The sequence below is a fragment of the Vulpes lagopus genome, chromosome 6, assembly GCF_018345385.1.
Source record: "Vulpes lagopus strain Blue_001 chromosome 6, ASM1834538v1, whole genome shotgun sequence".
Lineage (NCBI taxonomy): Eukaryota > Metazoa > Chordata > Mammalia > Carnivora > Canidae > Vulpes > Vulpes lagopus.
In genome coordinates, this window is record NC_054829.1 from 3,082,690 (window position 1) to 3,108,511 (window position 25,822).

Here is a 25,822-nt window from a genome sequence, read left to right on the forward strand (position 1 = left end):
GAGGGAGACTTTTCCTCTATGCTTTTAGGTTCAGTCTTTAGAGAGTCCGTGAGTTAAAGCGACAAAAGACAGATTAACAAGAGAAAAAACAAAATTTAATCATGCCTTTTTATTCATGTACCTATGGAGTTCACAGAAAAATGTGACTCCAAGGGGCAGTTAGAACGTGGGGTCTATATATGATCTTAATAGGGGAGGGGCACTTATGGGGAAACAGATACCTTTTAGGAAAGATAAATGGCCCTTTACCAGAGTAGGTGGGAGATGGGACAGTTTTATGACAATGCCTGTGTAGATATGATGGCAACTTCTCTCCAGTGACAAGAGACCATTTTTCCTGATTGCTCTCAGGGAAGGAGATTTATCACAATTGGATTCTTTTGAATTCTTTGAGAAGCCTCTACTTTTATTTATTTATTTATTTATTTATTTATTTTGAGAAGCCTCTACTTTTAGGCAGATAAGACTTTTCAGGAATTCATATGGCATCTGCTGAAAATAATTTTTATACCAGGCGGGTGTATGCTGGACCCCCCCACCGCAGGCCTTGCTTAGGACACCGTGCAGCTTCTGAGGGCAGCCTTCACAGCTAGCTCCTCCTCTGCTGGGTCTAACAAGGTGCCTGGCATGTGTATCCAAGACATGACATCCAAAGTATCTATACTCGCTGTCAGCAGCCCCAGGTTCGCCTTCCAAGTGTTCATTAGAACAAGGGTCCCATCCCTGGCATTCAATGAGCACTTTTACTCCACACTGAGCACTTGCCAAGGCCTCGGGTCCTCTGGTCTGTAGCTTTGAGCTATTACCGACTTCCATCAGAGCTTAACACATATTTGAGAAAAGAATGAATGGCTTAGTAGATGTTCTCCCTGTATATTTTTCAAACATGGCTAGAGCTCCTGCTAGACCCTGATACAAAATGGCATTCACCAAAAAATAACTGGTTTTTGCGGTAAACTAGACGTGCCTAACTGCACCTGGATTCTTGCACCGTGAGTGAGAAATCATCCAGCTGCCTTTTGACTGCAAACTGCAGGACCAAGAAAGAAAAAGATGTGAGGCCTGAGACCTGTCTGAAAAGCAAGAAAGCGGCAAGAGAAGGTTTCCAGATGCTTCCACAACCAGAAGACCTCACTGAAAACATGGCAGTCTGGCTGGTCCTTGTCTCCAGGGAGGGGCAGGATTTGCATCTCTCTCTTACTGTTCTGCTTCCCTCTCGGAGTCACGAAGGGTGTGCAGCAAGAAGGCGCTCCCTAAGCACGTGCGGAATGAATGAATTCCAGGCCTGGATTTTTCAAGCCTAACCACTAACTCCATGAACCCTGGGGACAGCACCCAGGGCCCACAGAAATTCTGCATTAGGAAGCAACCGGGGGTGGCATCCGAGAGCATCCTAAAGAGAAAGAAAGAAAGGAAAGGAAAGGAAAGGAAAGGAAAGGAAGGAAGGAAGGAAGGAAGGAAGAAGGGAAGGAAGGAAGGAAGAAGGGAAGGAAGGAAGGAAGAAGGGAAGGAAGAAAGGGAGGAAGGAAGGAAGGAAGGAAGGAAGAAAAGAAAGAAGAAAGAAAGAAAAGAAAGAAAGAAAGAAAGAAAGAAAGAAAGAAAGAAAGAAAGAAAAAGAGAGGAAGGAAGGAAGGAAGGAAGGAAGGAAGGAAGGAAGGAAGAAGGGAAGGAAGAAAGGGAGGAAGGAAGGAAGGAAAGAAGGAAAGAAAGAAGAAAGAAAGAAAGAAAGAAAGAAAGAGAGGAAGGAAGGAAGGAAAGAAAGAAGGAAGGAAAGAAAGAAAGAAAGAAAGAAGAAAGAAAGAGAAAGAAAGAAAGAAAGAAAGAAAGAAAGAAAGAAAGAAAGACAGACCCAGGTGGCAGCTGCAAGGTGTGCACAGCGAGCGTGCGGGGATTTGGAGTGAGCAACGCGCGCGGGATCCTGACCCTTCTGCCCCCTGGCTGCGCGCGCCAACTTCGGGGCCGAGTCCGGAACGCTTCTGCGGCTCGCAGCCCTCGAAAAGCATATTAAGAAACAAAAATTGGGAAGTAAAATAAAAAATTTTAAGTTGTAAAGTGAATTGAAAACGGCTGAAGGAAGGGGGGAAAAAAAAGAAGCTGCTCCCGTGGCCCGTACGGGGATCGAACCCGCGACCTTGGCGTTATTAGCACCACGCTCTAACCAACTGAGCTAACCGGCCACCCGGTGGCGGGGGCGCTTCCGCGAACCTTACAAGGCTTCTCCGCCCGCGCGCCCTGCGCCTCCCCGGGCCGTGCAGCTGCCGTCATCCCGCCGCCGTCCCCATTGGCCAGAGGAAAACCCCGAGGCCCTTTAAAGAGAAGGCAGGTGGCTTCTCACTGCGAGTCGGAGGCTTTCACCGGGGAATGTAAGTTATACCCGGGAGGCTGGCTCGGGAGCAGCATTTTCAAACCTTGCGAATGGATGCTATTTTGATTTATCTCTGAGAATCCTTCCAGCTCGGGAACCTCGTGTACCAACGGCCGCTGGGGTCTTTCCTGACAATGTTTTTTCACAGCGCAGGTGTATTTAAAATATATATTTGGCATCCAATTCAACCTCGTTAAAAAGAATGTAGCTGTTTTATCCCTTTTTTTTTTTTGTAGTTAATACTCTATCATTATATTCCTATGCAATTGCAAATGTCATTTTGGTTTTTTATTTTTATTTTTTTTGCAAATGTCATTTTATTTTATTTTATTTATTATTATTTTTTTTTTGCAAATGTCATTTTAAATGGCTCGTCGGTGTTTCCTCGAGTGGGTAAGCCACAGTCCTTACCCGCCCCCCCCCTTTATTAAAAATGTCTGGAAAATGTTTTCATTTTGCCTTCTCTTGTTAACTAGCACTTGAATAAATCATAAAATAGCTGCTGGGTGGGCAACCAACAGTACCCAATTCAAAGGGATAATGTCTGTTTGGGAAAAAAAAAAAAAGTAAAAAATATGCTGGGAAGACAAAACTTGATTCCTCCATCTGCAGGTCCCAAGGCCTTTCCGACTCTGAGGCTCTGATATCCTGTGCTTCGGTGGCAAATGCTCCAGGGGTAGGAGAAGGGAGCCCCAGCTTTTCACACTGTCCATCCCCTCTGATCTGACTCCTCAAAACAAAACGGTGGATGTAGATCAGGGTCCCTGGTTGCAAACAGCAGAAGCCCCGTCTAGCTGATCTTAACAGATTACTGAAGGGAGGTTAGGAAGCTCACCCCACCACCAGGAAGGCTGTTGAATCAGGGTTAGTCAACACATACTCATTAAGTCTAACAGTGTCCTAACCCCAGGGAATCAGCTGTGAATAAAACAGACCTGACCCTGTCCTCATGGAGCCCAGAGTTTAGCAAACACAGGTGTGTTAGCGAGTGTGAGTGGAGGCATGTTGGTAAACGGTGCTGGGGGTGAAGGACCGGGCAGGTTTTTGAAGACTGGGACACTTGGCTGTGTTTTGAAGGACAAGAATGCACAAGTGTAGGCCAAAATAGGTAGAGCCCTCTGGGCAAAGGGAACTGCCTGTGACAGCTGGCATCCTGTCCATTTTGCTTATGGTTAAAAGTCCAGAGCCTGGTGCACTATATGGAATAGAAAGCATTTAATAAACAGGAGTTAGGGGTGCCTGGCTGGCTCAGTCAGTAAAGCAAATTACTCTTAGATCTTGAGGTCAAGAGTTTGAGCCCCACGTTGAGGGGTGGGGTAGGTTGTACCTAAAATAATAAATGGGAATCATATGGACAAATGAACAATTGCAAAATCGCATTTAAAACCAGTCAGATCAAGTAATTTCTCTGTTCAAACCCTCGCTCCCTTCTCCGGCCCAGCCCTGATGTTTGCCAGATGTAGCAAATAACTTTGTATATGTCCCGTGCAAAACCAGTATTAGTTTACCTGAAGTTCACCTTTAACTGGGCATCCTGTACCTACCTGGCAACCCCACACCCAAAGCGACACCCATTTGAAAGACACGCACCCCAACCTGCTCCTTTCCCCCCTGCCTCCCTCCTGGACCTTGCTCATCACCCAATGCTCCTGCCTTGGGGCTCCTGCACTTTTTCTGCTCCCTCTTCCTGGACCCGCTTCCTCCAGGCACTGCCAAGGCGCCCTCCCTCAGGTCCTTAGGTCTTTGCCTAAATGTCACATGTTCGGGGAGGCTTCCCTGACCACCCCCCGCACTCAGAATCCTTGCTTTTCCTGCTGTCTCGTCCAGAGCTTGCTTATTTCGTCACTGCAGGAGGGCAGCAACCTGTATTTTGCATCCGCAGCACCTGCAAGTGACTGGCACATAGGAGATGTGAGCCATGTTCGTCGAGCCTCAGTGGACAGATCAGCCCTCAGAGCTCTGGCCCTGGCACAAATAGGCCAACTTGCAGGCTGGCTTCCTGAGAGGGCGGCCCGGATCACCTGGCAGGTGGGCAGGTGGGCAGGTGGGCCCAGGCCGCCCAGAGGCCCGCCCGCGGAGGGCGGACGCAGTGCCCCGGCGCAGACGGTAGGGGGCAGCCGAGCCCCACGCTGCGCACCTGGCGCCGGGGCTCGCGGACACCCCTGCGGCACTAACTTCTGCAGCTGCTCCCGCCAGTTCTCGCCCCATCTCAGTGTCCTCATTTTCATTCTCCGAGTTAGGAAAATGCAAACCCGTACATGATCCGCACTAAAAAATGGTGCAGGGTCATTGTTCGGGTTTTTACATGTCTGGGGAGAGGGGTCCTTTTGTGCAGGCAGCTACCTTGCATTTTCAATGGACCCTTTGCCTTAACCTACTTGCAAAATCTGTCATTCTGTTTAAGCAGTGGGAGCTTCAGTATGATGATAAAGGTGTGCTGTACTCTTCCCCAGGGCTGCCTCCAACCACAAACTGGGGGACCTCAGAGAAATGTATTCTCTCGGTTTTGGAAGCCAGAAGTCCAAGACCAAGGTGTCCTCAGGGTGGGCTCGCTCTGCGGGCTCCCTGCCAGCTTCTGGTGGTCTGCCCACAGTCCTTGGTGTTCCTGTGCTCCTGGAAGCCGCTCTTGTGGCCTCCATCATCGTGCTCATGGATGCCAAGTTCTCAGAACAGTGCCTGGCACAAAATAGGTGTTCGATACATATTTGTTGAGTTGGTGTTAAATTCAGTGTGTGTTAAATTCAATTCAGAAAAATGTTCTTCCACTCTGGCAACATTTCCGAGGAGGAATGTTTCCGAGGGAGATTTGATGATCTCCTCTTTTTCTGGAACACCATTCTTCAGAGGCCAAAACTTTGGGGTTGAATCTCTGATTTTTGTTCTCTCTTCTTTGGTCCAGGCCTATGCCTATTGTCTATTTCCGGAACAATTTCCTTGAACTATCTTCCAACCTTCTCTTTATATTTTGTGTTTTGACTTGGAACCCTGACGCACACAGACAAGGAGAGAGCAAAACACTTTGAATGTTGAAACTGAATTCTTGCCAATTGATTTGCGGGGGAAAAAAAGAAGGAAAGAAATGGGAGGGGTGGAGCAGAAATGAAATGCTTCATTGTACAGTATGTGCTATGTCAAAGCTGTTAGACAACATGAAAGAAAAATAGACAAATAGAAGGATTTTTCAGATGTTGCTTCTGATTTGCTACAACAAATCGGTGGGTTCTAGAAACTTTAAAAAAGTGTCCTTCCGACGTTGCATAGGTGGTTCAGGTCGTTAAGTGTTGGACTCTTGATTTTTAGTTTAGATCACGATTTCAAGGTCATGAGATTGAGCCCTGTGTGGAGCCCTGTGAGATTCAGCAGTCAACGAAGAGTCAGCTTGAGATTCTCTCTCCCTCTGCTCCTCCTTGCATTTATGCTATCTCTCCCTAAAGTAAAATCTTTTTTTTTTTTTAGATTTTATTTATTAATTCATGAGAGACACACAGAGAGAGGCAGAGACATAGGCAGAGGGACAAGCAGGCTTCCTGTGGGGGGCCTGATGTGGGACTTGATCCCAGGACCTAGTCTGAGGACCCTGCCTCCTGAGTCGAAGGCAGATGCTCAACCACTGAGCCACCCAGGTGCCCCTAAGTAAAATCTTTATTAAAAAAAAATTTGCCCTTCCTGGGGCACCTGGCTGATTCAGTGGGTGAAGCATGTGACTCTTGATCTCAGGATTGTGAGTTTGAAATCCATGTTGAATGTGGGGATTACTCAAAAATACACTCATTTTTTAGAAGATATTTATTTATTTATTTATTTATTTGACACAGAGAAAGAGAGAATGAGCAGGGGAAGTGGCAGGCAGAGGGAGAGGGAGAAGCAGGGTCCCTGCTGAGCAGGAAGCCTGATGTGGGGCTTGATCCTATGACCCCAGGATCATGACCCAAGCTGTAGGCAGACACTTAACTGAGCCACCCAGGTGCCCTCAAAAATAGAATCTTAAAACAAATTAATTTTAAAAAGTGTCTCCCTTAAAGCATGTACATTGATTGCAAAGCTTTTACAAAGGTCTCTTTTAGATGTAAGAGAGCCTCAGAAGCACAGGGAGTTGGATGTTGCAGACTTCGGTCTGAGCCCAGGATGGTCACTAGCGAGACCCTCTCTGGGTCTCCAACAACAGGCCACATGGCTTCTACAACCTGTCAGTTGGCCTGTTTAATTCTTCCCTATCAAGGGTTAAAGTTTGTCCTGGATGCTCAATAATCATTGAAAATCAGGCCTGCCCTTCTCAGGAAGGAGTAACAGCAGGTGACAGTTGATGAGGCCTCTTGATTTGTCAACAACATTTATTGAGCATCTGGGCAAAAATCAAGCAGTTTTGTTTAGTGCGTCACAGACATCTAATTTAATCTGCACTACCACCCTTTGGAGTGGATATTTTTATGCCCATTTTACAGAAGTGAGGAGATTGGTCCTGTGATTTGGCTGGGGTCACCTGGTGTGATTCTATCACTTTAACAGCTGAATTTTAATTCTTTCTATCCTCCTCTTAAGAAACGTTTCCTTAAACTTTATATCTGTTGTTATGAATGCCTTTTTCTGAGAGATGTGTCTGAAATTTACCTATTTTTGCATCCACGTTACACGTTACACTGTGATCTCATTTATAGTGCTTGGTTAGCTACTTTTACTTATTCATGTTAATTTAAATGGCTATTGCTTTTCTTGGTTCTCTTTATCTCACAGCTTTGCTAGCTTAATTTGCTCTGAGATGTGTTTATTCTAAAATGAATTTGTTAAAAAAATAATAAAAATAAAACGAATTTGTTTTCTATTCCTTTAGGTTGATTTGGATGTGTGTGCCCACCTTACTAGTGTTACCACATTTGAAATTTCTGTCATCTCTAATTTTTCTTTCTAACTTCTGCCTATTTCCTGGTTGGAACATTTATTAAGATGCTCAACAGAAGTAAACATATCTTCTAAGCATGCCTTGTGGCTAAATCTCTTGACATTGGAAAATAGGGAAAAGTTATGCTAGGATTCAGGAAGAACTGTCTGAGGAACAGTTTTAGAATGAACCAAAAAGCTCAAGTGGCTGTAGTTAGGTAGGTATTCAAGCAATTTCAAGAGTGGAGCTCTCACGTGTTGGATGGTTCCATTCCACAAGCATTTTTTTAAAAAGATTTATTTATTTATCTTAGAGAGAGAGCGCTGTGGGGAGGGCACACTCCGAGCTAAGCACAGAGCCTGACATGGGGCTCAGTCTCATGACCCTGAGATCATGACCTGAGCTGAAACCAAGAGTCGGTCGCTTAACTCACCCAGGTGCCCCTCACAAGCGTCTCTTGAGCACGGCCTCTAGCCTGGCTGCTGTCTGTGTGGTCACTGTGTGCTGGACAGGCAAAGGGCTCACAGCCTATTGTTTCTTGTCTGTCAATTCTTCTTCTTGTCCTTTAGGGCATGAGTGGTCCAGGGGAGCAGGTGACCAGACGAAACAGCCACAACCCGAGAAAGCTGACGTGCCTGTGTGATGTTTGAGTGTTTCTGTAGGGAGACACAGTTCCATAAATTGCTTTTTCTTTCTTTCTTTCTTTTTTTTTTTTTTTTTTTTTTTTGCTTTTTCTTTCTGAAGTAGCATTTCCTAGTCTGTTTAGAATTAAATAAAGAGGGATCCCTGGGTGGCGCAGCGGTTTGGCGCCTGCCTTTGGCCCAGGGCGCGATCCTGGAGACCCGGGATCGAATCCCACATCAGGCTCCCGGTGCATGGAGCCTGCTTCTCCCTCCGCCTGTGTCTCTGCCTCTCTCTCTCTCTGTGACTATCATAAATAAATAAAAAATTAAAAAAAAAAAAAAAAAAAAGAATTAAATAAAGAATGAGAAATTTTCTAGGCCAGTGATTCTCAAAAATATGGTCACTGGTGCAGCAGCAGGATCACGTTGGATTCTGTTAGAGGTGCAAATTATCAAGCCACATCCCAGAATTACAGACACAGCTACTTTCCGGTGGGGCATGGCAATTGAGGTTCAACAGATCACAATCACCTGCAGGCAGGTGATTTTGTGCTGCTAAAACTTCAGAACCAAGGCTCTAGGCCAAATCTTTCAGTTCCCCTTTTTGTAAACTTCCTGCTGAGGTCCCACATTTGTATCCTTTGATCTTCCATTCTGGAAGCTCTTTTCCTCCCTCTCTCCCAGGGCCTTGGGGTACCAGATGCACACTGCATGCCAGGAGGATGGGCTGGACCACCTGGTGAGGGCTGAAGTCCAGCAGTCCCTGCTTGCCTACATAAAGCCCAGAGGCTGCGTGTACCCACGGTGGGCAACGCACCCCTCTGCAGAATTGCGATCAACCTGGTCTTTACAGTTTCACTCCTGAAGGCCACAGTGAACTTGACCATAGTAAAAATGAGCAGAAAATCCCTCAGCCCATGAAAGTCCAAAACAATGGGGGTGGAGCTCACCTGCCAAATGCAGGTACTCACTGACTATCCAGGAATGCCCTCTGCCTGCAGGGGAGATAAAAGACAGGTTGGCAGCCCAAGGAGCTTAGAACCTAAGGGACACATCAAAGAGACAGTGAGAGAAAGATAAATGTGACAAAGTCCCCAAATAAGGGGAAAGACCACAAGGAGAGAAGAAGGGAGAGATCAAATCCCAGGGGTCTGTAGAGATTAGATATGGCCCTTCAGAGCCAACAAAGATAGCACCATCAACAACAATAATACCAGCAATGTGGGGCTTTTTCAATTTATTTTAAGATAAAATTCACATATTATTCTTAACCATTTAATATGTGCCATTCGGTAATTATTGGTAGACTTACAAAGTTGTGCAACCACCGCTGTAATCTAATTCCAGAACATTGTCATCACCATAAAAAGAAACACTGTCCTCAGGATTTCTCACTCCTCCTTCTCCCCACCCCCACTCCATCAGCTCCTTGCAACCACTAATCCACTTTGTGTCTTTATGGATTTGCCCATTCTGGACATTTCCAATAAATGGAATCATACTGTACACATGCGGCTTTTAGTGTCTGGCTTCTTTCACTTAACACCATGTTTCTGAGACTGCTTAATGGGTACAGGGCTCCCTTCTGGAGTAACAGAACTGTTTTGGAACAAAATAGAGATCATGGTTGCACAACACTGTGAATGCACTAAATGTCACTTTGTTTTTTTATGTCACTCTTTAAAAGGGTTGATTCTATGTTAAATGATCTTGACTCAATTTTTAAAAAAGAAGTAGGATCCCTGGGTGGCGCAGCGGTTTAGCGTCTGCCTTTGGCCCAGGGCGTGATCCTGGAGACCCGGGATCGTATCCCACATTGGGCTCCCGGTGCATGGAGACTGCTTGTGTCTCTGCCTCTCTCTCTCTCTCTCTATCATGAATAAATAAATTTAAAAAAAATAAAAAAGAAGTAAAAAATTTCAAAGTAGAAACTCTGGACTCAAAAGCTCCAGTTTAAGAATTTCTCCTCTGGGTACACATGAATATACAGGAAATAATGTATGTACAGAGTTGATCACTGCAGCAATGTTTGAAAGATCAGACTATTAGAAACAACCAGACGTCTATCAGTAGGGAAACAATTAAATAGGGGATGGTGCAACCAGGAAACAGAATAGACACCAAATATGTACTGTAATGTAATATAATACATCATATTATATCTTTTAAAAAATATTTACCCTTCATTCATTTATTTACTTTTAAGATCTTATTTATTTATTCATGAGAGACACAGAGAGAGAGAGAGAGAGGCAGAGACACAGGCAGGCTCCATGCAGGAGCCTGATGTGGGACTCAATCCCGGGACTCCAGGATCACACCCTGGGCCGAAGGCAGGGGCTAAACCGCTGAGCCACCCCAGGGTCCCCATCATCATATTATCTTATATATCATTATATATTAAATATAACAGTGAAAACATTAACATATCCATTTTATACAATAATTTAAATAATACATTTATTTAAATTATAATTTACAGTAACTAAAATAAATATATGTTAAATATATTAAAAACATTATTTGAGGAAGAAAAAGTAACTTTCTAAACCAAAATGACTTTGGGCAGAAAGAAGTAAGAGGAAGATGGGATGGGCACACGGTTGGGCCTAAAGATTTCAGGTGGAGGGAGACTGTATATGGGGTAAGAAATGGGGATTTATCCTGTAAATGACAGGCAGCCATGGAGACTTGGTCACCCTGGGACTGGAAGGAGGAGGCTGGGAGCAGCAAGAAGCAGGGTAGGTAGAAAAAGGAGGAGTGTGCAGGAAGCTGAGGTGTCTTGAGGAGACAGGGAGGAAGGAAGTGTTGAGGCTAGAGTGCACCTGGGCAGGCGTTTTTGTTTCCTGCCAAGATGAGATCCAGAGGGTAGGGGACATGTGAGAGAGGCTGACAGCATTGGGAGTGTTCAGGTCTCATTTCTAGGGGCTCCGAGAGGAGAAAGCTTCCAGTTTTCCAGAGGAGAAGAACATGTCCTCAAGGAAGGACAAGTGAGAATGATTGGGAAGCATAAAGAAATTAAAAATTGCACATTGTTATGTTTTGATCTTTTCCTGAATCTTTTTTTAAAAAAATTTTTTTTATTTATTTATGATAGGCACACAGTGAGAGAGAGAGAGGCAGAGACACAGGCAGAGGGAGAAGCAGGCTCCATGCACCGGGAGCCCGACGTGGGATTCAATCCCGGGTCTCCAGGATCGCGCCCCGGGCCTAAGGCAGGCGCCAAACCGCTGCGCCACCCAGGGATCCCTCTTTTCCTGAATCTTATTAGATATCCTGTGTCCATGCAAGTGTGTGTGGGGGGGAGGGAATTCTTATATGGATCTCTCTGTGTGTTGGCACAGAGTTTTTGGAAAATGATTTCACATAGGTCCACATTTAAATTGTAGATGTCTTCTAATCTATCAGTTATAGCAGAAACACTTTGTACTCAAAGATATGCACAAGGATATTTTCTGAAGTATTGTTGGTAATAGTAAAAACAGGAAACATTAATAGGGAAATGGTTAAAAAAAAAAAAAAGAGTATATCCAAACTGCAGAATATTGTGCAGCAGTTAGAAAAGTTAGGGTAGTGCTCCATGTGCTAATATTAAAAGATGACTATGGGGATCCCTGGGTGGCGCAGCGGTTTAGTGCCTGCCTTTGGCCCAGAGCGCGATCCAGGAGACCTGGGATCGAGTCCCACATCGGGCTCCTGGTGCATGGAGCCTGCTTCTCCCTCTGCCTATGTCTCTGCCTCTCTCTCTGTGTGTAACTATCATAAATAAATTAAAAAAAAAAAGATGACTATGACTTGTTAGGTGAAAAAAAAAAAGCAAATAATAGAATACCTATGATTTTCAATTATAGGGAAAGTCTGCAAATTCATGCACAGAAATTCTGAAAAGATGCCACTCAGCTGTGGCCAGTGGTTAATTCTGGGGAGGATGGGGACTGAGAAGAATGGAAGTGCTTCAAATGAATTATTTAAAATTTTACTTGATTAACGTACTTCGATTTTTTTTTTTTTACAATGGATCTATTTTGCTTCTTGAATTTCAAAAATTACTTGGAAAACATAGGGAGAGTTGACCTTACGGAGTAGTTGTGGGGATGAAAAAAGCAAATGCATGACAGTGAGCTTCATAGAACGCTACACCGATAGAGAGTTGTTGCTTGTAGTGCATAGTGGGCTCCTTGAAGGCTGGCACTCTTGGCTTAGTCACTCCACCTGTACAGATTCACATACTCGTTCCTTCAATGTCTCACTGGAGTAGAAGTTTCAAGAAGTCAGGGCCTTGTCCGCACTACTCACCCTTATTTTCCCCAAACCCGCGACAGTGCCTGAGGTCAATACATGTTTGTTAAATTAAAAGCAAAAACTGGGACGCCCGGGTGGCTCAGCGGATGAGCACCTGCCCCTGGCTCAGGGCGTGATCCGCGGTCTCAGGACCAAGTCCCAACATCAGGCTCCCTGCTTGGAGACTGCTTCTCCCTCTGCCTACGTCTCTGCCTTTCTCTCTCTGTGTCTTTCATGAATAAATAAATAAAATCTTAAAAAAAAAAAAAAGACAAATTACAAAATCAGCCTCTGACTAGTTAGAAGCCACTGTAGGATGAGATTGCAAAGAACAGGTACCCGCTAGTTAGAAGATGCTCAACTGCAGGATGAGACTGCAAAGAACAGGTACCCGCTGACAGTCATTTAGTGCGTCCCCAGCGCAGCTAAAGCTGGACCATCGTTCTAGCATTAGGTCTCAAGTGGCTAAATTCTCAGGCAGGATGGGAAGGAATAGCGATCCCAGAGGTCGCCGCCTACACTTTTCGAAGGCCGGGAATCGTTCGCTCGCGTCGAGCCGCTGGGGAGGTTGCTTAGCAACCGGGCTACGGAGGCGGGCCGCACTGCGCACGCGTACACGTAGGCCCGGCGGATGCGGACGTGGCGTGCTGCGCACGCGCGGGCGGCCGCTCCGGGGCGCGACGGTTGCTAGGGCGACAGGGATACAACATGGCGGCCGGATCCTAACGCTTCCTGTCCGGGGTTAGGGACCCTGCCTTAGAGGAGTGGAAGTCAGGGTCAGGGGGTCGTCCTTTCTGCCCCTTTCTTCTCGGTCCAGTTTCGGCGAGGGCTTGTCGTCGGCTTCCGCCTCCAGGATGAAGAGTGAGCGAGGCCGGGCGGGGCTGGAGGGGCCGAGGCGGCCGCTGGGCGATTCCGGGGCCGCAGCGGGTTAGGGACCCCGCGCCTCCCTGGGCGGTCGGAGCCGCTGGCGCCCCCGGGCTCGGGGCGGGCGGGGCGGGGGCAGCGGGGGCTCAGCGACCCCCCCAGGCCCCGCCCCCCATATTTCAGGGCGAGGTTATGTTAGGAGTCTGGGGGGTCTTGTTGTTTTAAAATGCTGGTTTTTGAGGCTCAGATTCTTGAACATTGGGCAGGTTGCTGTGTGCCTTCCTGCCTTTTCGTGACATCGGTTTAGGGAACATTTGGGAGGAGAGCTGGGCTATTTTTTGTTTGTTTTTGTTTTGTTTCTAATTATTTATTTTTATTTTAATTTTTTTGGATCAAGCAGTAGTGTTTTTAGGGCTTTTTAATAGGGATTTTGAGACAACCTTTTGGTGAAATGAGTGTTAATTGTGAAGTTGGGAAAGGAGATGGTCGTCCTGGAAAATGTGACGGGTAAAAAAATTTTCCTGTGCTTGGGTTTGTGGATTATGGGCCCTTCAAATGCAACCAACTAGCGTGGGCTTTTTTTCCCCCCTCCCCCTGTGAAAACATTAATTTCGATTAGATACAGTTACAGGGTACAATTTGCATTATACCCTAAACGTTAGGTAACGTTATACCCTAAACGTTACCTAAATCAACGGTAATTGATTATGGCATGTTGTGGAAGAAAGATATGTAAAAAAAAAGAATTAATTCATCTCATTTGCCCTTTACAAGACATTCTTATTTTATTTTTTTCTTTAAAGATTGTATTTATTTATTCATGAGACACACACACACACACAGAGGCAGAGACACAGGCAGAGGGAGAAGCAGGCTCCATGCAGGGAGCCTGACGCCGACTCGATCCTGGGTCTCCGGGATCACACCCTGGGCTGAAGGCAGATGCTCAACCACTGAGCCACCCAGGCACCCCAAAATACAATATTTTAAAAATAAATAAATAAAAATAAAAGGGGGGATAGATATACATTTATATATTTTTTCATATGTAGAGATAAATACACATTTATAAATACAGATATATAGAGACATAAAAGAAACTAAAAGAGCAGTTGCCTCTAGGAAAGGAGCAGGGTCTAAGAGGCAAAGGTGAATAAAGGGAATGACCCAATGATCAGACCTAACTTCAACAAAACTGAGACACCCTGACATCAGGCTCTCTAGATGGGACACACTGACAGGCACATAACATCACCTCCGATGCATTTCTTGATTAAAAGATTTAATCTAAAACTAATCATGAGAAAATGATCAGACAAATCCAAATTGAAGGACATTCTGCAAAACATAAGGCCTGAATTCTTTTTTTTTTTTTTTAAGGCCTGAATTCTTTAAAAAGTCAAAGGCACAGAAGGCAGGAGACTGCCAAATTAAAGGAGGCCAAAGAGATATGACAACAAAATGCCCTTTGTGGTTTTTGATTGGATCCTGGGAAAAATAAAAACACCTATAATGGATGTTACTGGGGTAACTGGAAAAATCTGAAATATAGGCTGCATTCTGAATAACAGCACTATGCCAACACATTACCTGTATTGTGGTTATGTAGGAGAGCGTCCTTTTTCGTAGCAGATACTTGCTGAATTATTAGTGGTGTAAGATACTGATGTCTACCACCAACTCTCAAAAGATTCAGTGAAAATACTGTATGTAATTTAGAGAGCGCAAGTGAGCAAGCACACAAAAGGCAAAATGGTGCCTCTAAGTGAAAGGTTTATAAATATTCAATGAATTCTTGCAACTTTCATGTAGATTCAAAAAATTTCAAAATACAGTGTTGAAAGGAAAAAAGGAACACAGTGAAAAAAAGTGTACATAAGTTCACACTATAAAAGTGTAAAGCCTTTTGTAGGCCTTGTATTCTAATTACAGCTTTGGGTGCATTAATGGAAAAGATAATCATGTAAACAATATCTACCAAAAGAAAATAAGAATGTCAGGGGCGCCTGGGTGGCTCAGTGGTTGAGCGTCTGCCTTTGGCTCAGGTCGGGAATGCTAGGTTATCATGTTGGGCTTTATCTTCTGGTTTTCTACGTGTATTTTCTATTTTGTTTTCTAGACAATGCCTAAGTGTTTAGGAATGTATTGATCATTGATCGCCTTCTCCTTTTTGTTTTGCATTGTTGGCGGTGTAGGGAGGAGGGAGAAACACAGTGAGTGACATTGTTAGGAGCATGGGCTTTAGAACCAGGCAGACATGGCAGTCTCTCCTGCAGGTTACTGACCTTTCTTAAACGGATTTTCTTCATTGTTCTAACAAATCACCACAATTTAGTGGCTTAAAATAACAACATCTTCATCTCTCTCATAGTCCTGTGTGTGGCCTGGACTCAACTAGGCGGGTCTCACTTGGAGTCTCTCATATACTCGTAGTCCTCTTGAAAGTTTCTCACTCACATGCCTGGCGAATGATGCCGGCTGTCCCCTGGGCCCGGAGCTTGCGCTGTCAGCCAGAACACTACATCTCCTCATGGCTTGACCTTCCTCACAGGGTGGCATTTGGGTTCTGAGGATGAGCATTCCAGGGGTGTGAGGTAGGAGCAGCATCACCTTCTCTGATCTAGCATCAGAAATGTCATAGTGTCTCTTCCACCTTCCCCAGATTTGAGGGTAGAGAACGTAGATCCCACCTCTTGATGGAGTGGCAAAGACACACGCAGATGACTGTGTGGGATGGGATATCTAGAAGCTGCTGTCTTTAGAAAATAAAATCTTCCACACTCAGTTTTAAACAGGCATAAGAGGGTTCCTGGGTGGCTCAGTTGGTTAAGCATCCAAGTCTTGATTTTGGCTCAAGTCATGATCTCAGCATTGTGAGATCCAGCCCGACACCAGACTCTGAGCTGTGCATTGTGGAGGCTGCTCAAGATTCTCTCTCTCCAGAACATAAAGACTCCTAACTCTGGGAAACGAACTAGGGGTGGTGGAAGGGGAGGAGGGCGGGGGGTGGGGGGGAATGGTGACGGGCACTGAGGGGGACACTTGATGGGATGAGCACTGGGTGTTATTCTGTATGTTGGTAAATTGAACACCAATAAAAATTAATTTATTAAAAAAATAAAAAAAATAAAATGGCTATAAAAATCTAAAAAAAAAAAGATTCTCTCTCTCCCTCTGCCCCTCCCTCTCAAAAAATAAACAGGCATAATAATACCTATTTTATAGGATTGTTTCAAATATTAAATGAGATCAACTATGTAAAGCTCATAGCATAGCATCTGGTAAGTGGTAAATTATAAATGAATTATTATTTGCTATCCCAGTGGATAGAAGGCAGGGGTGTAAAAGGGGAAAGAATGACTGTCAGATCCTTGTTTTGAAAAAAATTTACCCTTATCTAACCTAGTGGGAGTGCCAGCATTTTACTTTGTGAACTTTTTAATGGATTATTCAAAACATACCTATAAAAAGAGAAAAAATCCTGCACGTTCTGAAGGCATCATAGTTTCCTATTATATCACAGAGAATTTTTAAAATTATCTGTTATCATTGCAGAGATTTAAGCTTTGTGTCTCTCATAAATGTATTTTTATAGAATCAAAATTGCAAGGTACCTCAGATCATCTTAATTCTCTCTCCCTAGTGCCCATCTCATCTTCTGTTTTTATAAATAGATGCATCAACTAGCAACTTTTTCTCTTTAAAACAAAATTCAGTAAAAGTAATACTGGCTTTGTAATAAATTTGAACAGTGAAAGGTTTTAAGTTAGTCTCAGGACTCTCCCCTACTCAACAGTCAATCCTGGTTAACATTTTCTTGGATGTGGGGCATTTGGGGGGCTCAGTCAGTTAAGCATCTGACTCCTTTTCGGCTAAGGTCATGATCTCAGGGTCATGGGATTGAGCCCCATATCAGGCTCTGTGTCCAGTGGGGAGTCTGCTGCTGGAGATTCTCTCTCTCCTTCTGCCTCCCCGCCCTCCCCCCCACCTGCTTGTACACTCTCACTCTCTCTCAAATAAAATCTTAAAAAAAGAAGATATATTTTCTTAGATGTACTCCCATGAATTTTCTGTGCACATTCTGTGTGTACATGTGTATATGTACATGTACGTAGGTGTGTATATATATGTGTATATATACATGAATATGTATTTGTTCCTTAAACAGATACCCAGAACTAAATGGAATTCTATTAAATATGTTGTACTGGAACTTGCTAGGATGATTCTTCAATGAATATGTTTGAACACATTTCTTAAGTAATTCTTCACATTTATCAGTGGCTTATATTCCCAGCAGTGGACTTTATTAAAGGGTATAAGTCAAATGAAAAAATTTTATGAGTTTATGAATAATTTTATGTCCTTTTGTTTTTTCATGATGTTTGGTAATTCAAGTCACAATTTTCTTCACTATACCAAGTAATTAATTGGGTACAGCCCTCTTCATTGAAGGTTCCTGACCTTATTTTAGTAATTTGGTTTGAATTACTTAATCTCTTAAAGAGAGTGGAAATTAGAAGCTGAATCCTCTTCCTTCCAACTCTAGTTGAGAATTGTACTCCGTAATTAACCTCTGCCAATTCTTTTCACCCTTCCACTGGTGAAGCCCCCATAGCTGTTGCCTATCACCTGCCTTGATTGAGATTTAGAAGCATTACTTAAACACATATATTTGGATTTGAGCATTACAAGTGTCCCTTTTCACAAAAAGTGAATTTGACCTCCATTTTCATGCATTAAGTAAGGTTTAAATTCCACTTACACAAGACTTGATTTAATAAAAATGAATAGAATCTTAATGCAGACAGTCTCATTTACCTTCTTTCTATCCTTTCATACAGCTATCTTATTAAACTCCTCTCTGTCCTTGAGTCTGGGTGGTTTGGGGGGGGGGTGTTGGTGATTGTTTATTTTGAATGTATTCCCAGTAATGTGGGGTAGGATTTTTTTTTTTTTACTAGTACAGCTCTGTACCCTTCATAGCTTTGTGTTATGCTTTGTGTACTTGTTAGTGTTCTTCATGCAACTTGAAAGCCTTGTGGAAACCTACCAGATTCTGTTGGAGAGAATGGGAAAAACCTTTTCCTAGGTGTTTTGTCCTAAGGGTGTTTCTCTTTCTCTCCCTTGCCTTTCATTCTTGTTTTATACTTGAAAGAGTCATAGGGGAAATAAGAGACCCTCTATCCACCATGGCCATTTCCAGAGCCATGGGTTCCATTTGTCACTTGCTCTTTGTGTTGTCTGGAGCCACCCAGGGATGTTGGCTCACAGTCAGTGTTTGTACTTTTTTTTTTTTAAGATTTTAATTTATTTATTCATTAGCAACACACAGAGAGAGAGGCAGAGACACAGGCAGAGGGAGAAGCAGGCTCCCTGCAGGGAGCCCAATGTGGGACTCGATCCCAGGTTTCTAGGATCACACCCTGGGCTGCAGGCAGCGCTAAACTGCTGTGCCACCGGGGCTGCCCTGTACTTTTTTTTCTTTAAAGATATTATTTATTTGTTCATGAGAGATGCAGAGAGAGAGAGAGAGAGAGAGGCAGAGACATAGGCAGACTCTTCTGGGAGCCCAGTGCAGGACTCGATCCCAGGACTCTAGGATCACACCCTGAGTGAAAGGCAGGCGCTCAACCACTGAGCCACCCAGGGATCCCTGGAGTTTGTGCTTAAACTACTTTAAAGTGTACAGTTGACTGGTTTTGTTTTGTTTTTGTTTTTAAAGTAAGTCTGTTTATTTTTTTTATTTTTTTATTTTTATTTTTTAGTAAGTCTGTTTAACTTGTCTGTGGTGAAACACAAATTGAGATTTGTTGTGTAAAATTTCCCTTCTTCCCTTTTCAAATTGAATTCCTCAGTCCACAGCCCAACTTTCGGTAACTGACTTTCATCCTTCCCATGAACTTTGTCTCCCTTTAAACTGCTATTATAGTATCAAGACAGTTCATTTTGAGCCCATTTTGAGCCATTTCTGTTGGTTACCCAATAAGTTTACTGATTTCTTAAAGTCCTTGAGAATGCTTATACCCAGACACACTTAAAGTAATATACATTTATTGTGAACACTGAAAAATATAGACAAGAATAATGAAGAGAATTCAAATCATCACTGATCCCATCCAGACACAGATATTTTAAAATATTTTGGATATTTTGGAGCTTTGGGGTGGTTAAGTGTCCACCTCTTGATATCTGATCAGGTTGTGATTCTGAAGGTGATGAGATCGAGCCCTGCATCAGGTTCCATTTTAGGAGACTGCTTGAGATTGTCTCTCTCCCTCTGCCCCTCACCCCCCTGCCCTGTGTACTTATTCTCTCTCTCTTTTTTTTTATTCTCTCTCTCTTAATATTTTTTTTAAAGATTTTATTTGTTTATTCATGAGAGACACAGAAAGAGGCAGAGACATAGGCAGAGGGAGAAGCAGGCTCCATAGAGTCAACCTGACGTGGGACTCGATCCTGGAACCCCAAGATCACACCCCGAGCCTAAGGCAGACGCCCAACCACTGAGCCACCCAAGTGGTGGTCCCTTAATAAATCTTTAAAATATATTTTATGGGAGTGCCTGGGTAGAAACTGAAACTCTTGGTTTCAGCTCAGGTCACGATCTCAGGGTCTTGGGATTGAGCTCCATGTCCAGCTTTGTACTCAGCGCAGTCTGCTTAAGTTCTGCTTCCCTCTCCTTCTGTACCTCCCACTCATGCTCTCTGTCTCTTGTCTCTAAAATAATAAGTAAATCTTTAAAAAACAATTTTTTACGTATTTATATCCATTCTTGATGTATATGTATTTGTATGATTGTTACCATATTTTTCACTTAATATTAAATTATGGCTGAATATTTTCTTATATCATTAAATAGTACTTGAAAAATTGTTTTTAATGGCTACACAATATTTCAGCATGTTGCTGAAATTATTATTAGATCATTCCTTGATATTAGATACTTAAGTTTTTAGCGTTCTTGCTGTCGCGGTACTGTGATGAACATCACTGTCTATAAATTTTGTTTGTGTCTCTGTTGGTATCGTTGGGATAGAAACCTGGATGTGTAATTGCTGAGCTGAAGGATATGAGCTCTTTTCTTTCTAATGTCATTTTCCTACTTAAACAAGTAATTTCTGTTCACTGAGAATATTCACACAATACAGAATGATTAATCAGAAAGTGAGAATCTGCCGTAGCCCCTTTCCCCAGGAAGCCTGTCATCACCAGGGAAGGTAGCAGGTGTTCTCAGTGCTCTCGCTGTGCACATCTCATTTCCCCATTAGATGTGCCATGTCACATGGCCACTGTCTCACCACAACCTTGTCCTAGGTGGAATACACATGTTGCAGACCGTTGCCAGTTTGATAGATGGATTAAACGAAAAAAGGCAGCTCTTTTTGTATTCCATTAAGTACCAGTAGTTTTACCTACTGGATATTTGTATCTCTTAAGTGAATCGTCTTATGCCCTTTTGTCCATTTTCTTTGAGAGATACTAGTATTTTAACTTATTTATTTGTAAGTTGTCTTCATAATTAAATATATTAGCTGTCCTTATATTTGTTGCAAATATTTTCCCAGAAAGTTCTTTGCCGGGGATCCCTAGGTGGCTCAGCAGTTTAGCACCTGCCTTCAGCCTGGGGCGTGATCCTGGGGTCCCGGGATCGAGTCCCACATTGGGCTCCCTGCGTGGAACCTGCTTTTCCCTCTGCCTGTCTTTTTCTTTCTCTCTCTTTGTGTCTCTCATGAATAAATGAGTAAAATCTTTAAAAAAAAAAAAGAAAGTTCTTTGCCTTTACACTTTGTTAAATTTTTGATATAGGAATATTAAATGTGTGGGTAGGCTCCCCTCTAGATCTTCCTTCTTTGTGAATTCATTGAACTTCATTGTTAAAAGGCCATCCCTGTCCGATGGGCTGGTGAATATACAAATGCATTTTCTTTTACTGTGACTTTTACATTCAACCTTTTACCAATATTAACCAATATTGAAATGTGTTGTAGAGCAAGGATCTGACTTAAATTTTTAAATGTGAAGTCTCCCGATTTAAACAACTCTTTTGAGGTATTATTTCCACACAATAAAATTCACTTATTTTAAGTGTACAGTTCGATGATTTTCAGCAAATGTAGACAATAGTGTCTCACCTCCACAATCAGGATGTAGAATGCTTCTATCACAGGCCACAAGTTCCCTTGTGCCCCTTTACAATCAATCTCCTTCCCCTACTCCTGCCTCCATGGATCATTACTATGCTTTCTATTGCTAAAATATTGCCTTTTCTAAAATTACATATAAATTAAGTATCATAAATGTATTTATAAATGTATATGGCCTTTTAAACCTGGCTTCTTTCATTTTTAGCATGATGTTTTTGAGATTCCTGCGTATAGTGACATATGTCAATAGTTTGGTCATTTTTATTACTAAATGTAATTCAATATTACATTGTATGTATTCTGTTGTATGAATATACCACAGTTTATCCATTCATCAATTAGTATATATGAAGGTTGTTTCCATTTTTTGGCTGTTGTTAATAATGCTGCTATGAACATTCTCATGTAGAAGTCTTTGCATGTGTATATGTTTTCATTTTTCTAGGGTAGATTCCTAGGACTGGAATTGCTGATTGTATTTTTTTAAGATTTATTTATTTATTTATTTATTTATTTATTTATTTATTTATTTATGATAGACATAGAGAGAGAGAGAGAGAGAGGCAGAGACACAGGAGGAGGGAGAAACAGGCTCCATGCTGGGAGCCCGATGTGGGACTCGATCATGCCCTGGGCCGAAAGCAGGCGCTAAACCGCTGAGCCACCCAGGGATCCCCTGATTGTATTTTTTTTTTTTTTTTAGATTTTTAAAAAATTTTATTCATTTGAAAGAGCACAAGTAGGGCTGAAGTGGCAAAGGGAGAGGGAGAAGCAGACTCCCCACCGAGCTGGGAGCCTGACATGGTGCTTGATGCCAGGACCTGAAGATCACAACCCAAGCAGAAAGCAGATGCTTAACCAGCTGAGCTACCCAGGCACTCCAGCTGGATTGTATGTATGTTAAGTGCCTACTTAACTAAGAAACCTCCAAACTGTTTTCTAAAGTGGCTATACCATTTTTTATACCCCTTATCCACGTATGAAAGATCTGTTGAGTCCACATCTTCACTAACACTTGGCATTTTCAGCCTTTTTAATTTTAGACGTTCTAGTGGATGTGCTTTAAGGAGTTTTAAGAGTTGGTTGTTCTCACTTTGTTAAACTATCCTGGGGGCTCAGTGGTTGAGTGTCTGCCTTTGGCCCAGGTCGTGATCCCAGGGTTCTGGGATCAAGCCCCACATCCGGCTCCCTGCAGGGCTCCTGCTTCTCCCTCTGCCTATGTCTCTGCTTCTCTCTAGGTCTCTCATGAATAAATAAATAAAATCTTAAAAAACAAACAACTATCTAATTTTGTAAGGGGCATGAAGTTACAGCTCAGTGTAGGCCACATCATGGAATACTGAGTGGCCAGATTGCTTGATGGACTGACTGCTTTAAGAGTTTGAAAACCGCATAAGGAGAGACCCAACAGTACTCTGGTTCATTGTAAGGGTTAGGCTACTAACAACTGGAGTTTGTGTTTTTACTGTTCCTCACACCAGAGAATGTGCCCCTATATTGTGGTGTTCCCAAATTCTGCCTTTCTCATGGACCTTGTTAGCTGAGCCAGTGATCTTGAAAAGAATCTGTTGCCAAGGTCAGTGCTCTTAAAGTGCATTGACGTGACTTCATCTGCATCCCCTTGGCAGTGTTCTGCTTATGGGGAACAGTAGTGGCAGTGTGGCCAGGAAATGGCTTCTGGAGTCAGATTCCTTGCTTTTAAAGAAAGCCCTGCTCTATTGTTCATTGATATGACCTTGGGCAGGCTACTTAACCTCACTTGTGAGAGAGGATTAATGGGGTAGCCTATTGCATGGGATTGTTGAGGTGATTAAGTGTAAAATGGTGCCTGACACCTAATACTCAGAGCTTGGTGTTTAATAAATACCGTTCTCCTGTAAAACACATCAGGACTTCTTGGAGAAATGGCTGATCCTAGGACTGAGACAGGATATACACAGGATTTTGTAATACCAGGAAGTAAGAAAATACTCAAAAATAAACCCAAAGATGGGGCATATCAAAGGGACACAGGAACCAACTGAATGAGCTCCTAGGTGGCCAAAGCTGGAATTATTTAATTTAAAATAAAATAGTATTGGATAATCCCAAAGTATGAAATAAATATCCATAGGTCCATACTAATGTAAATGATTAAATAAATGAGAATAGAGTAACTTCCCATGTAGAAGAATTCCAAATAATGTAGATGCTCCATCCTCACAGAGAAGAACATTATTTCCCTCTCTATGTGGAGGATATGTGTAGTGACTTTTCCCAAAGGGTACAGGCTAGAATGGGGTGGGGAGAAAGAGTCACTTTACAGAGGAAAAACCTGACAAGCAAGACCTCAGCCTGGTGGTGATGGATCATCATCAGTGGTGACAAGCCATGCTGATAGTATGGGCCCTAGTTAAGATGTGCCAGTATGGCATCGTAGTGCTGTGATCTTCTTCCCCAAACCCATAACCCAAAACTAATGATGAAGAAGACAGAGACAGATTCCAGTAGAAGGACATCTTAGAAAATACCTGACTGGTACTCTTCAAAACTGTTGATGTCACAAAACAAGGAAAGTGTAAGGAACTGATACAATAAAATCTTAAAAAAATAATAATGTATCAATATGGGTTCATTAATTGTGACAAATGTAAGATGTTAATAGTAGGTGAAACCGCATATGAAGTATATGGTAATTTCTATATTATCTGTACAGTTTTTCTGTAACTCTAAAACTATTCTAAAGTTAAAAGTTTATTTTTATTTTTTTAAAGCTTTTATTTATTTATTCATGAGAGAGACAGAGAGAGAGGCAGAGACACAGGTAGAGGGAGAAGCAGGCTCCATGCAGGGAGCCTGACATGGGACTCAATCCTGGGTCTCCAGGATCACACCCTGGGCTGCAGGCAGCGCTAAACTGCTGAGCCACCGGGGCTGCCCCAAAAGTTTATTTTTAAAAATGGTGCTTGACATGTGGTAACTGCACAACAATGATAGATAGCTGTGATTGCCTAGGTTGGTTTTGTTTGCTTTAATGTTTCCTGGGACCTGATTGTAAGTGAGGCTGAATTCACCTTATGCATCATTTCTTGGCATGTAATTGGGAAAAACATATCCTAAAGGACAGCTTAATAGAGGACTCTAAAGCTTTTATTTAAGGTAATTTAAGGACTTTCTGGACACTTTATTCCTTCTTATCCCTTTTGCCTTACTGTTGCATTTAGATGGATGGTCTGACTTGGGAAAGGAGATAACCTGAGGGACAAGAGGTCTCTCTCAATATGATTGGTGATATCCAGTATTCAAAGATTTATTTATTTGTGTGAGAGAGAGCACGCATATGCTTGGATAGGGTAGGGGGGAGGTGAGGGGCAGAGAGAGGGGGAGATTTTAGCAGACTCTGCTGAGTGCAGAGCCCAACCTAGGGCCAGAACCCATGACCCTGAGATTGTGACCCTGGCTCCTGAGCCAAGACAAAGAGTCCAGTGCTTAACCAAGTTCACCACCCTGGTGCCTTGGGGCTACTCAGCATTTAAAGATGGAGATGAATAGAAAAGGATTGGTTGCCAATTAGTCAATAGTAATAAGTTTGTGATTCTCTTGTCAGGGAAATTCCTCCCATTATATGTGTACAGGAGACCATAGGAATATTAGATTAAGAGGCACATGACCAGGCATTTTCTCTGATTCATTTGTTGAGTATGTACAGGGCACGAAGAGAACAGATTGTAGACCTTTCCTCTAAGTGGCTTATGGCCTACCTGGGAGCAATGCAAAGTGGAACGTGAGCTGTTCTGTAACAGAGACAGGGGGCACACAGAATGAGGGAAAGACATGCTTTAAGGCCCACTGGGTGAGTTGTAGGAGGTTAGAAACTAAAGCACCATGTATTTAATAATATACACAGGAATTTATTAATTTGACCTTTAGTTCTTAAAGATTTTATTTTTATTTTAGAAGGAAAACATGAGCGGGAGAGGGAGAGAGAATCTGAAGCAGACTCTGAGCTAAGTGCAGAGCCTGATATGGGTCTCGATCCCACGACCCTGAGATCAGCCAAAACCAAGAGTCAGATGCTTAACGAACTGCACCACCCAGGTGTCTCTAATCTTTTTTTTTTTTAATTTTTATTTATTTATGATAGTCACACAGGGAGAGAGAGAGAGGCAGAGACATAGGCAGAGGGAGAAGCAGGCTCCATGCACCGGGAGCCTGATGTTGGATTCAATCCCGGGTCTCCAGGATCGCGCCCTGGGCCAAAGGCAGGCGCTAAACTGCTGTGCACCCAGGGTTCCCATGCGCCACCCAGGGTTCCCCCAGGTGTCTCTAATCTGACCTTTAATATTACCTAAACACAAGTATGTGGCTCTTCCTCTCTTTTATAAAAGAAAAGGACCCAATATTAGTGTCAAGGCACCAGCTTCTGAGTTCTCTCCCAATGGAATCACACAGAATTTGCTTAATCCTCCAGCAATACATTGTGACAAAAGGTGTAAAATGTTTTCAATCAGGGAAGCACATTAGAGACCCAGGATTTTTACTGGGAGCTGACAACATAGATACCCTCTTCCCCAGTGCATAGATTTGAAATCTTGCCTTGCTGGGAGCTTAGATTGGTTAATTTTTTGTTCAGAGAAGACTTAGACAAGAGGAATTCTAATAATTTTGTTTACAGATCTTCAGTTTG

General features: G+C 43.0%; 1 protein-coding gene and 1 non-coding gene across 5 annotated transcripts in view; one reads left to right on the top strand and one right to left on the bottom strand.

Moving 5' to 3' along the window:
- Positions 1-2,103: 2,103 nt before the first annotated feature.
- On the bottom strand, positions 2,104-2,177 carry TRNAI-AAU. The gene has a single exon. It is a non-coding gene; the product is annotated as a tRNA-Ile (tRNA).
- Positions 2,178-12,843: 10,666 nt separating this feature from the next.
- The window catches only part of MOK (MOK protein kinase), a 57,017-nt gene continuing 44,038 nt past the window's right edge, over positions 12,844-25,822 (top strand). For all 4 annotated transcript variants that reach the window (XM_041758428.1, XM_041758429.1, XM_041758426.1 and 1 more), the window contains exon 1: positions 12,844-13,006. In XM_041758428.1, coding sequence (XP_041614362.1) covers positions 13,000-13,006 — 7 coding nt within the window. In that variant the 5' untranslated portion in view covers positions 12,844-12,999. The remainder of the gene's footprint in view (positions 13,007-25,822) is intronic.